The 12,778-nt window shown below is 48.8% G+C and overlaps 1 protein-coding gene across 2 annotated transcripts in view; it reads left to right on the forward strand.

Annotated features, from left to right (window-relative positions):
• LOC142398067 (phospholipid-transporting ATPase ABCA1-like) overlaps positions 1 to 10,533 on the forward strand; it is an 84,136-nt gene extending 73,603 nt beyond the window's left edge. For both annotated transcript variants that reach the window (XM_075482037.1, XM_075482038.1), the window contains exons 42-48: positions 685 to 747; positions 820 to 926; positions 2,256 to 2,397; positions 5,024 to 5,158; positions 7,261 to 7,364; positions 9,277 to 9,613; positions 9,715 to 10,533. In XM_075482037.1, coding sequence (XP_075338152.1) covers positions 685 to 747; positions 820 to 926; positions 2,256 to 2,397; positions 5,024 to 5,158; positions 7,261 to 7,364; positions 9,277 to 9,613; positions 9,715 to 9,870 — 1,044 coding nt within the window. In that variant the 3' untranslated portion in view covers positions 9,871 to 10,533. The remainder of the gene's footprint in view (positions 1 to 684; positions 748 to 819; positions 927 to 2,255; positions 2,398 to 5,023; positions 5,159 to 7,260; positions 7,365 to 9,276; positions 9,614 to 9,714) is intronic.
• Positions 10,534 to 12,778: the final 2,245 nt, after the last annotated feature.

Raw genomic sequence — 12,778 nt, forward strand, 5'->3', positions numbered from 1 at the left:
CTGGACAGGTTACACACCTGGACAGATTACACACCTGGACAGGTCTCACACCTGGACAGGTTACACACCTGGACAGATTACACACCTGGACAGGTCTCACACCTGGACAGGTCTCACACCTGGTCAGATTACACACCTGGACAGGTTACACACCTGGACAGGTCTCACACCTGGACAGGTTACACACCTGGACAGATTACACACCTGGACAGGTCTCACACCTGGACAGGTTACACACCTGGAGAGGTCACACACCTGGACAGGTCACACACCTGGACAGATTACACACCTGGAGAGGTCACACACCTGGACAGGTCACACACCTGGACAGGTTACACACCTGGACAGGTCTCACACCTGGACAGATTACACACCTGGACAGGTTACACACCTGGACAGATTACACACCTGGACAGGTCACACACCTGGACAGGTCTCACACCTGGACAGGTCTCACACCTGGACAGGTTACACACCTGGACAGGTCACACACCTGGACAGGTCACACACCTGGAGAGGTCACACACCTGGACAGATTACACACCTGGACAGGTCTCACACCTGGAAAGGTTACACACCTGGACAGATTACACACCTGGACAGGTTACACACCTGGACAGGTCACACACCTGGACAGATTACACATCTGGACCTGGTCTGAGAGTAACTGAATGTGTCCTTCAGGTGTTTAAGAGGAAGCAGAAGCCGGCCGTGGACCGTCTGTGTGTCGGTATTCCACCTGGAGAGGTAAGAGTAACTTCCTGCTGAAACATTTGAGGGGAGAGCGTGAGCACCGAGTAACTCCGTGTGTGCCGTCAGTGTTTCGGCCTGCTGGGCGTGAACGGAGCCGGGAAGACGACCACCTTTAAGATGCTGACAGGAGACACGGCGGTGACCAGCGGAGAGGCCTTCCTGGCTGGGAAGAGGTACGGCTCACAATCTGACCTCAGATCCTGAAGTCCCCATAGCAACGCAGGTCCCATAGCAACGCAGGTCCCATAGCAACGCAGGTCCTCACAGATCCCGAAGTACCCATAGCAACGCAGGTCCTCACAGATCCCGAAGTACCCATAGCAACGCAGGTCCTCACAGATCCCGAAGTCCCCATAGCAACGCAGGTCCTCACAGATCCCGAAGTCCCATAGCAACGCAGGTCCTCACAGATCCCGAAGTACCCATAGCAACGCAGGTCCTCACAGATCCCGAAGTACCCATAGCAACGTAGGTCCTCACAGATTCCGAAGTCCCATAGCAACGCAGGTCCTCACAGATCCCGAAGTACCCATAGCAACGCAGGTCCTCACAGATTCCGAAGTACCCATAGCAACCCAGGTCCTCACAGTTCTCAAAGTCCCCATAGCAACGTAGGTCCTCACAGATCCAGAAGTCCCCAAAGCAACGCAGGTCCTCACAGATCCCGAAGTCCCCATAGCAACGCAGGTCCTCACAGTTCTCGAAGTCCCCATAGCAACGCAGGTCCTCACAGTTCTCGAAGTACCCATAGCAACCCAGGTCCTCACAGATCCAGAAGTCCCCAAAGCAACGCAGGTCCTCACAGATCCTGAAGTCCCCATAGCAACGCAGGTCCTCACAGATCCCGAAGTCCCCATAGCAACGCAGGTCCTCACAGATCCCGAAGTCCCCATAGCAACGCAGGTCCTCACAGATCCCGAAGTCCCCATAGCAACGCAGGTCCTCACAGATCCCGAAGTACCTATAGCAACGCAGGTCCTCACAGATCCCGAAGTCCCCATAGCAACGCAGGTCCTCACAGATCCCGAAGTCCCATAGCAACGCAGGTCCTCACAGATCCCGAAGTCCCATAGCAACGCAGGTCCTCACAGATCCTGAAGTCCCCATAGCAACGCAGGTCCTCACAGATCCCGAAGTCCCCATAGCAACGCAGGTCCTCACAGATCCTGAAGTACCCATAGCAACGCAGGTCCTCACAGATTCCGAAGTACCCATAGCAACGCAGGTCCTCACAGATGAGGTAGCAGCCAGGTTTCGGTGCCTACTGTGCATTGTAAACATGAACACACTCACAGATCCATAGATTCAGAGTTTACCTCTTTACCTGCTGCTGAGGCGGTTGTTTCGTTAAATTGTCAGGATATAAAACTCAGAGCTCTGGTATAATTGTGCTGATAAAATTCGGGTCTTTAGGACACCCGGCCTTAGAGGTTAAATGCGTGGCATAGGCTTTGGGGCGGAAGGTTCTGGTTCTGTCCTGATGTGTGCTCGTGTCTCTGCAGCATCCTCAGGGAGATCGATCAGGTCCATCAGAACATGGGTTACTGTCCTCAGTTTGACGCCATCAACGAGCTGCTGACGGGCAGAGAACACCTGGAGCTGTACGCCATCCTCAGAGGCGTCCCCGAAGAGGAAGTGTGCGACGTGAGTCCAGAACAAATGGGCTGTGTTCGAAACCGCCTACTACATACTGCATACTACATACTGCATACTACATACTACATACTGCATACTACATACTGCATACTACATACTACATACTGCATACTGCATACTGCATACTACATACTGCATACTGCATACTACATACTGCATACTGCATACTGCATACTCCATACTGCATACTGCATACTGCATACTCCATACTACATACTGCATACTGCATACTGCATACTACATACTGCATACTGCATACTACATACTGCATACTACATACTGCATACTCCATACTGCATACTCCATACTGCATACTACATACTGCATACTACATACTGCATACTCCATACTGCATACTCCATACTGCATACTCCATACTGCATACTCCATACTGCATACTGCATACTGCATACTCCATACTGCATACTCCATACTGCATACTCCATACTGCATACTGCATACTCCATACTCCATACTGCATACTGCATACTGCATACTACATACTGCATACTACATACTGCATACTCCATACTGCATACTCCATACTGCATACTGCATACTGCATACTACATACTGCATACTCCATACTGCATACTCCATACTGCATACTGCATACTGCATACTCCATACTCCATACTGCATACTGCATACTACATACTCCATACTGCATACTCCATACTGCATACTACATACTGCATACTGCATACTCCATACTCCATACTGCATACTGCATACTACATACTCCATACTGCATACTGCATACTAGATACTGCATACTGCATACTGCATACTCCATACTCCATACTGCATACTGCATACTACATACTCCATACTGCATACTGCATACTAGATACTGCATACTACACACTGCATACTGCATACTGCATACTACACACTGCATACTGCATACTGCATGCTACATGCTACATACTCCATACTGCATACTCCATACTACATACTCCATACTGCATACTGCATACTAGATACTGCATACTCCATACTCCATACTGCATACTGCATACTACATACTCCATACTGCATACTGCATACTAGATACTGCATACTGCATACTGCATACTCCATACTCCATACTGCATACTGCATACTACATACTCCATACTGCATACTGCATACTAGATACTGCATACTACACACTGCATACTGCATACTGCATACTCCATACTGCATACTGCATACTGCATGCTACATGCTACATACTCCATACTGCATACTCCATACTGCATACTACATACTGCATACTGCATACTCCATACTCCATACTGCATACTGCATACTACATACTCCATACTGCATACTCCATACTGCATACTACATACTGCATACTGCATACTGCATACTACATACTCCATACTGCATACTGCATACTAGATACTGCATACTACACACTAGATACTGCATACTACACACTGCATACTGCATACTGCATACTCCATACTGCATACTACATACTGCATACTCCATACTGCATACTCCATACTGCATACTGCATACTGCATACTCCATACTGCATACTCCATACTCCATACTGCATACTGCATACTACATACTCCATACTGCATACTGCATACTAGATACTGCATACTACACACTAGATACTGCATACTACACACTGCATACTACATACTACATACTGCATACTGCATACTACATACTACATACTACACACTAGATACTGCATACTACACACTGCATACTACATACTACATACTACACACTAGATACTGCATACTACACACTGCATACTACATACTACATACTGCATACTGCATACTGCATACTACATACTACATACTACACACTAGATACTGCATACTACACACTGCATACTACATACTGCATACTGCATACTGCATACTACATACTGCATACTACACACTAGATACTGCATACTACACACTGCATACTACATACTGCATACTGCATACTGCATACTACATACTGCATACTGCATACTTCATACTACATACTACACACTGCATACTGATCGATCAGACAGTATGCAGAGCGTTTACCCACAATGCATTTGGCTCCTGCCCGAGCCGAAATCAGCCGGCCTGAAGCTGATTTCCCTTAAGCTCTAAACTCTGTAAACTTTAGCAACATTTGAAACATTTTCAGGTGAGAAAGTAGTCGTTTAGATCCCCAACGTGTTGAAAACCTGACAAAATACCGGCTGTTTACAATTTTGTTCCCACGAATTCGGCGCTACTAAAGCTAGCCGCAGTGAGCTAACGCACTTCCTGTTATTTTCACAAAATAAAATACCCGTTGCCTTTTATCAGAGGGAAAGCCATTACCATACAATTGGTGCTTTTGTTTTGAAAACAGGAAGTGAACCTACCCTCGTTGTAGCTAGCTTGAAACTGCCGTTTTGACAGGAAATGACGATCGGCGACGTCACGTTACGTTGCATCTTGGGTAGTTTGAGTATGAGTAGTAACCTCATGATGCATACCCAACATTTCAGAGAATCTAGTATGCATCCGGGAACTTAAAAAAAGTTAAAGTTAGTATGAGTAGTATGCAGTTTGGAACACAGCCATGGACTGCAGGTGGGACTGGGTCGGTGCTGATGCTGCTGTTTGGTCCACAGGTGGCAGAGTGGGGCATCAGGAAGCTGAGTTTGCTGAAGTACGCCGACAAGAGAGCAGGAAGCTACAGCGGAGGAAACATGAGGAAGCTGTCCACTGCCATGGCTCTGATCGGAGCGCCCCCTGTTGTCTTCCTGGTAAAACACACCTTCTTCTTCTTCTTCTGCTGCCTTCATGAAACCCTCAGAGCTGAATCCTGTCAGCTGGACTTCTTCTGCTTGGATCCGGAACACGTTTCACCTCCTGTCTGGAAGGTTCTTTGGGTCTAAGCTAGTTGGTGGAGCGTAAGAGGAGGTGAAACGTGTTCCAGAGCAAAGAGGTCGTCCCTTCTTCAGGCTGAAGATCATCAGGATGAATTTACATCAGTCCCTCCCACAGTTACAGGGTTTTTAATCTTCCACCGTGTTGAAGAAAGAATATTTGATCTGTTTGCATGATGGTGATTAGGGATGGGAATCGAAAACCGGTTCTTGTTGAGAACCGGTTCCCAGTGTTTCAATTCCTTGGAATCGTTTGGCGATTTTGCAAACGATTCCCTTATCGATTCCAGTGGGCGCGAATGACGTCACCACGCAGCGTTGCGTGGCGAGTCCAGCGCAGCCAGCAGCCAACAGTAAACATGGCGCCCAAGCGGTACAAACGCTCGAAAGTTTGGTTCCACATCCCTAAAAAAGACGACAACAGGGCAACTTGCAAAGTGAATATTTCACCAAAGGGAGGAAATACTACCAACATGCAATAACTATGAATGAATGTCGCGTTTTCGATCCGCTCCGGACTAACGTTGGTGAATCTGAACCCAGCAACGTTAGCAGCGTTAGCATGTCCTCGGCTAACACTGCAGGCAACTAACTAACAAACACTGCCTATCATGTTAGCACCATTAGCCTGATTGTAAAAGCTGCTGTTAGTAACGGTTAAGGTTAAATGAATGCCTTCTCAGGCATTACATTTAGATGAAATCATGAGAGACAGAGCCTGACTGGCTCAGAGCCAGAGGCTGGTGGTACTACCCCCAGTTCACCTCTACCTCCAGCTTCTCCTTTCACCAGAGCAGGAAGAGTTAAATTACCCAGGCCAGGATAGACCAATGTGGACCTCACCGTTGTTGGGTTTGTGAGGTCATGACTCGTGTTACTTCTAAACTAAACAAAGTTGATGCTGATCGACCGGTTTGTTGTCCTTTTTCTCCAAATGAGAATCGATAAGGGAACCGACAAAGAACCGAATCGTTAAGCAGAATCGAAAATGGAATTGGAATCGTATCAATTCCCATCCCTAATGGTGATTCAGGATTAAACGTCAGCTGCAGACCCACATGGGTTCAGTGTCAGCGGGGTCCTCGCAGCTTTCTCCGACCGTCTTTCCTGAACCTTTACGAGGTCTTTCTTTGCTGAGGTGTGTGAGAAGAAAGTCTGGATCACACGGGGCCTTAAATGCCTTCGACTGTGGTGGATCTTAAGGGTTCGACCTCCTGACTGGAGACACTTTGGGGGGTGAATCTCCTCCCTGCTACTTCTGTCAGGTCCAAATGCAGCTTTAAGTTACCAAACTGAACACAGTTACACCAGGTGGCTGTTTTAGTTTTTAAGACATTTTCAGCAGGAACCTGGAGCAGATATATTTTTTTATAGTATGATCAGAAACCTTTAGTTTAATCAGGACATAAACTAACTCACCTTTGTTTCTGTCTTTTCTCCTTTTGGTGGTTTGATTAGATTAATAATACAAGTTTAGGAAATGTGAATAATATTTTAGTTTCATCAGTGTTCATTCTGTTGTGGGAGCGGGCGGCGCTCTGCGGGCGGCGCTCTGCGGGCGGCGCTCTGCGGGCGGCGCTCTGCGGGCGGCGCTCTGCGGGCGGATCTCTGCGGGCGGCGCCCTGCAGTCTCTACAGAGACGCCTCCAGCGGTCGGGTTTTTGTCCCCTCTGCTGCACCGTACTTCCAGCAGCTGGGGTCAGTCAGTGGAAGTTTTTAGCCGTCGTTACACAACAGCAGCAGACGTGCGACAGCCAATCGGAGAGCGGCTGAGGGGGATTTGCAGGGGGTGGGGGGGTTGTGTAACAGCAGATTAAAAGGAGCTGCTGCTGGTTACTGAACCCGGAGGAAGACGGGCAGGCACCACAGAAGAAGAGCTGTGTGACAGGATGCCCCTGCTGCCCCTCCTCCTCACCTTCACCCTGTGCTTCCTGCTGCACCTGTGGGCCAACCTGAACCTGGCTGTGCTCCTCGTTACAGGACGAGCCCACCACCGGCATGGACCCCAAGGCCCGCCGAGCCCTCTGGAACTGCATCCACAGCGTCATCAAGGAGGGCCGCTCCGTGGTGCTCACCTCGCACAGGTGAGCTAACTCTAACCCTAAACCTCGCACAGGTGAGCTAACTCTAACCCTAAACCTCGCACAGGTGAGCTAACTCTAACCCTAAACCTCGCACAGGTGAGCTAACCCTTACCCTAACCAACTCTAAACCTAAACCTCGCACAGGTGAGCTAACCCTTACCCTAACCAACTCTAACCCTAAACCTCGCACAGGTGAGCTAACCCTTACCCTAACCAACTCTAACCCTAAACCTCGCACAGGTGAGCTAACCCTTACCCTAACCAACCCTAAACCTTGCACAGGTGAGCTAACCCTTACCCTAACCAACCCTAACCCTAAACCTTGCACAGGTGAGCTAACCCTTACCCTAACCAACCCTAAACCTTGCACAGGTGAGCTAACCCTAAACCTCGCACAGGTGAGCTAACCCTTACCCTAACCAACCCTAACCCTAAACCTCGCACAGGTGAGCTAACCCTAAACCTCGCACAGGTGAGCTAACCCTTACCCTAACCAACCCTAACCCTAAACCTCGCACAGGTGAGCTAACCCTTACCCTAACCAACCCTAACCCTAAACCTTGCACAGGTGAGCTAACTCTAACCCTAAACCTCGCACAGGTGAGCTAACCCTTACCCTAACCCTAACCAACCCTAAACCTCGCACAGGTGAGCTAACCCTTACCCTAACCAACCCTAACCCTAAACCTCGCACAGGTGAGCTAACTCTAACCCTAAACCTCGCACAGGTGAGCTAACCCTTACCCTAACCAACCCTAAACCTTGCACAGGTGAGCTAACCCTTACCCTAACCAACCCTAAACCTCGCACAGGTGAGCTAACCCTTACCCTAACCAAACCTAAACCTCGCACAGGTGAGCTAACCCTTACTCTAACCCTAAACCTCGCACAGGTGAGCTAACCCTTACCCTAACCAACCCTAACCCTAAACCTCGCACAGGTGAGCTAACCCTTACCCTAACCAACCCTAAACCTAAACCTCGCACAGGTGAGCTAACCCTTACCCTAACCCTAAACCTCGCACAGGTGAGCTAACCCTTACCCTAACCAACCCTAAACCTAAACCTCGCACATGTGAGCTAACCCTTACCCTAACCAACCCTAACCCTAAACCTCGCACAGGTGAGCTAACCCTTACCCTAACCAACCCTAACCCTAAACCTTGCACAGGTGAGCTAACCCTTACCCTAACCAACCCTAACCCTAAACCTCGCACAGGTGAGCTAACCCTTACCCTAACCAACCCTAACCCTAAACCTTGCACAGGTGAGCTAACTCTAACCCTAAACCTCGCACAGGTGAGCTAACTCTAACCCTAAACCTCGCACAGGTGAGCTAACCCTTACCCTAACCAACCCTAAACCTTGCACAGGTGAGCTAACCCTTACCCTAACCAACCCTAAACCTCGCACAGGTGAGCTAACCCTTACCCTAACCCTAAACCTCGCACAGGTGAGCTAACCCTTACCCTAACCAACCCTAACCCTAAACCTCGCACAGGTGAGCTAACTCTAACCCTAACCAACCCTAAACCTTGCACAGGTGAGCTAACCCTTACCCTAACCAACCCTAAACCTCGCACAGGTGAGCTAACCCTTACCCTAACCAACCCTAACCCTAAACCTCGCACAGGTGAGCTAACCCTTACCCTAACCAACCCTAACCCTAAACCTCGCACAGGTGAGCTAACTCTAACCCTAACCAACCCTAACCCTAACCCTATCCTAACCCCACCCTAACCCTTACCCTAACCCCACCCTAACCCTATCCTAACCCCACCCTAACCCTATCCTAACCCCACCCTAACCCTATCCTAACCCCACCCTAACCCCACCCTAACCCTAACCCTACGGGTTTAGTCCAGGTGTGGCGGACGCCCTGAGGCCTCATGCTGTCGCTGTGTGTGTTGCAGCATGGAGGAGTGTGAGGCTCTGTGCACCAGGATGGCCATCATGGTGAACGGCAGGTTCCGGTGTCTGGGCAGCGTCCAGCACCTGAAGAACCGCTTCGGCGACGGCTACACCATCATCCTGCGCGTGGCGGGGCTCGACCCCGACCTGCTGCCCGTCATGAAGTTCATCGAGAGCGAGCTGAGCGGCAGCACGCTGAAGGAGAAGCACCGCAACATGCTGCAGTACCAGCTGCCGTCCTCGCTCACCTCGCTGGCCCACATCTTCTCCATCCTGGCCAAGAACAAGGAGACGCTGCGGATCGAGGACTACTCCGTCACCCAGACCACGCTGGACCAGGTGCGCCCGCTGCAGAGGCCTTAGGGGGCGGGGCTGCCGTGCACGGTGCCGGGGCTGATGGGAAACGCGGTCCTTCTGACTCATTCTGTTTGTGCTTTCAGGTGTTCGTCAACTTTGCGAAGGACCAGAGTGACGACTACGTCTCCAAAGACGCGACGGTGAAGCGGAAAGACGTCGCCGTCGACGTTCCGACGCTGAGCTCCACCCGCGGAGCCGCCGCCGCCGGGGGGGGCGGGCTCAGCGAGAGCGTCATGTGATGTTTGGCGTGAGGTTCAGGAGGCCGGGGCTGCAGCCCAGACTCAGGCGAGGGGACGGCCCTTCCTCTGCTGCTGCCATGGCGCACTGAATTGAACTCGGCGGTGGGCGGAGCCACCTGCTGCCCGTCGATGCAAACTTTTCCCCGTGGAGGCGGCGAGCAGCACGCCGACCCCCGAGTTAGAGTTGAACGCTGTCAGAGCTCCGCGGCTCCGTGATTGAAGCCGACGGATTGGCGAGCGTCCGCCGGTCCAACGATGAAGAATCCGAATCATTTCAAACGGCCGAGGACCCGACTGCAAATCAGCGTTTGTAAAACACCTGATTCCCATTTTACCCTCAGACTTTTATTTATATTTGTAGGCGAAACATGTAACCTAGAGTTAAACAGCCAATCAGAGCGCTCCATTCAGTTGATTGATTTTATAGTTTTTTTATGACATAAAGGAGCAGATCTGTTTGTCTGGGTCTGAAACTGGGAAATACCTCATCAGCTCCTTAAGGCACACTACAGTATTGATCCATCAGTGATTGATCGGTGATCGTATTGATCGTCTCTGGCTGCAGCACTTTAAGTGTTCAGTTTGTTTGCACTGAATCAACCTTCTGATCATGTTTGTTGGAAAAAAGCCGTTACAGCCCGACGAATAAAGAGACAAATCTGAGAGCCGAGTCCTTAATGTGCACGCACGTGCACGCACACACACATGCACACACACACATGCACACACACACACACGTGCACGCCTCAATCTCTTGGCCCTATTTTCTCTCCCTCCCCGCTGTTAGCCCGATTCTTTTATTGGAAGCCCAAGAACAAGCTGGAGGAATCTTAAGTTAAAGTATTTATTGGTGGTCACATGTGAAGTTTAGCCGTGCTGAACTCGGAGTGACAGAGCCCTCGCAGGGCCTCCATCAGAGAGAGCCCCGATATCATTTCATATTTATGTCCACCCTTATCTCAGAGGTTGTACCTACACTTGACAAAGTATAATTGGACATTTATTAGTGATGTGAGCAGGCCATCCACCGTCTTTGTCGTGTTCTTTGGATGTGATAAGCGATGTGTGTGTGTGTGTGTGTGTTGTTTCAGGCGTGCATCTACTGCCCCAGACCTATCTGACATACATTCGCTTTGTATGAGCAGAGTGTAAACGTACAGACTAGGAAAATAGATTATCTAGAGAACTACAGAATATGAATACATAAAGTCTAAGAATAAAGCCTATTTATAACTTGGCATGATTTCATCATGTCAACCTTAAAATGAGGTCGGAGTGTCATATTCTGTATTGTGTCACCCCTGTTAGCGGCAGCCAACCTAGCAGGGCCCCAAACTGCAAGTCTGCGGCTACTTTAAGGTGCAGCACAACCAGAGGAGATTTTTTATCATCATTATGTAAGCGTCTATGTGTAAGCTGTTTTTCTTTGCGTTTATCAGCAGCAAGCAAGTCTTCTTTGCACAGGCATGTGGAAATAATAAATATAATAAACTTTTCTATCAGGAGTATTCCATCATTTTGCTCGGAACAGAAACTCTTTCCGAGAGAGTTAGACCTTCATAACTCACTGATTTTAACTCTGCAAATGAGCACATTTTTTAAAACTATTAGTGTCACGCCTCTACGTGTATGCAAGGATAAATATTTATATTATTCTGTGTGTATGTGGCCCCGAACCCATCTTCTGTGTGGAAAACTATATGTGGTTTGAGCAGTGTCAAGGCCCTGCTCACCCATAAGCACCATCATAACACATAATAATAAATAACGAAGCTACAAAAAATTTCTAACATCTTGAAACTCAAACAGTGCATATGCAATTAACATTACCAGCAGGCTCGTCCACCGTTTGCAGCGAATAGGAGCGAAAACCCGATGGCTGAACCGGGGAAAATTCCCCTATGGCCCCAGTTCCACTTGGCGACCGACCACCTCATTACCGTTCAGTGTCTAAGGTCCCGCTCCAAACAGCCGAGTCACCCCACTGGCAATGGTTATACTAACGATTGGTTGATTTATACCCGAAAAATGATTAATCACATTAATGATTACATGAAATACAACAGATGAACAAATACAATTTTTTATGATGTCCACGTGACGAGTCGTGTGGTCTCTTCTGGTCCAATCCTGTCACTGCTTGGTGCTCGGTTCTCCTCATGGCTGAACATCAGTTCAGCATTCTGATCCGGAACTAATCTTGGAAGGAGAGGTCACCAGTACGTCGCTTCCTGAGGGATCTTCAGCATCCCTTTTCCCTAACCAATCTTGTTTTTAGGACACTTTCAAGAGAGAATTTCCGCTGTGTTATGTTGACAGTGCTTGAAGGTTGTGCTTGTTCAACCATCTTGGCATGATGGGCACGGCCTTCCAGAATTTCAGATGGACTCCCTGTCCGTTGTTTGGCTGTCAGTCCTGTAGTGGTTCTGAATCTGTGGATTAATAATTAGTCGGAGAACAAATCATGCAGCACACCAGAGCAATTTTCATTTGCCCTGTATCTTATACTCAGGACATGTCTTTCTTTGGGCACAGGTTCAGTCCTAGTGCCCGGTTCATCATTTTTCTTATGTCCCCCAAACCAAAACAACCAAATAAAATCATAAAATAAAATAACCCAAAACAAAACAACTGGCCAGTTGAACCCTTGTGTGCTCATATAACTCAATGTTGTGCAGCATTACTGCAGAATTCAGTACCTTCAATTTCCTTTTGCTGTGGAAAAACTTCAAATCATTTAGAGAACACATCACCACAGAGACACAACACAAAACAAAGACGAACACACACACAGAATTTTGTTGGGAAAACTTGAGGCGTAATTAATTGCTGAACTGCTCCTGTGTTGCTCTCTGTTTGTGGTTAGATCCTTCCAGTATGTGTGGCCTGTGTGCCGCGCCTGTTACGC

Source organism: Odontesthes bonariensis, chromosome 13, assembly GCF_027942865.1.
Source record: "Odontesthes bonariensis isolate fOdoBon6 chromosome 13, fOdoBon6.hap1, whole genome shotgun sequence".
Lineage (NCBI taxonomy): Eukaryota > Metazoa > Chordata > Actinopteri > Atheriniformes > Atherinopsidae > Odontesthes > Odontesthes bonariensis.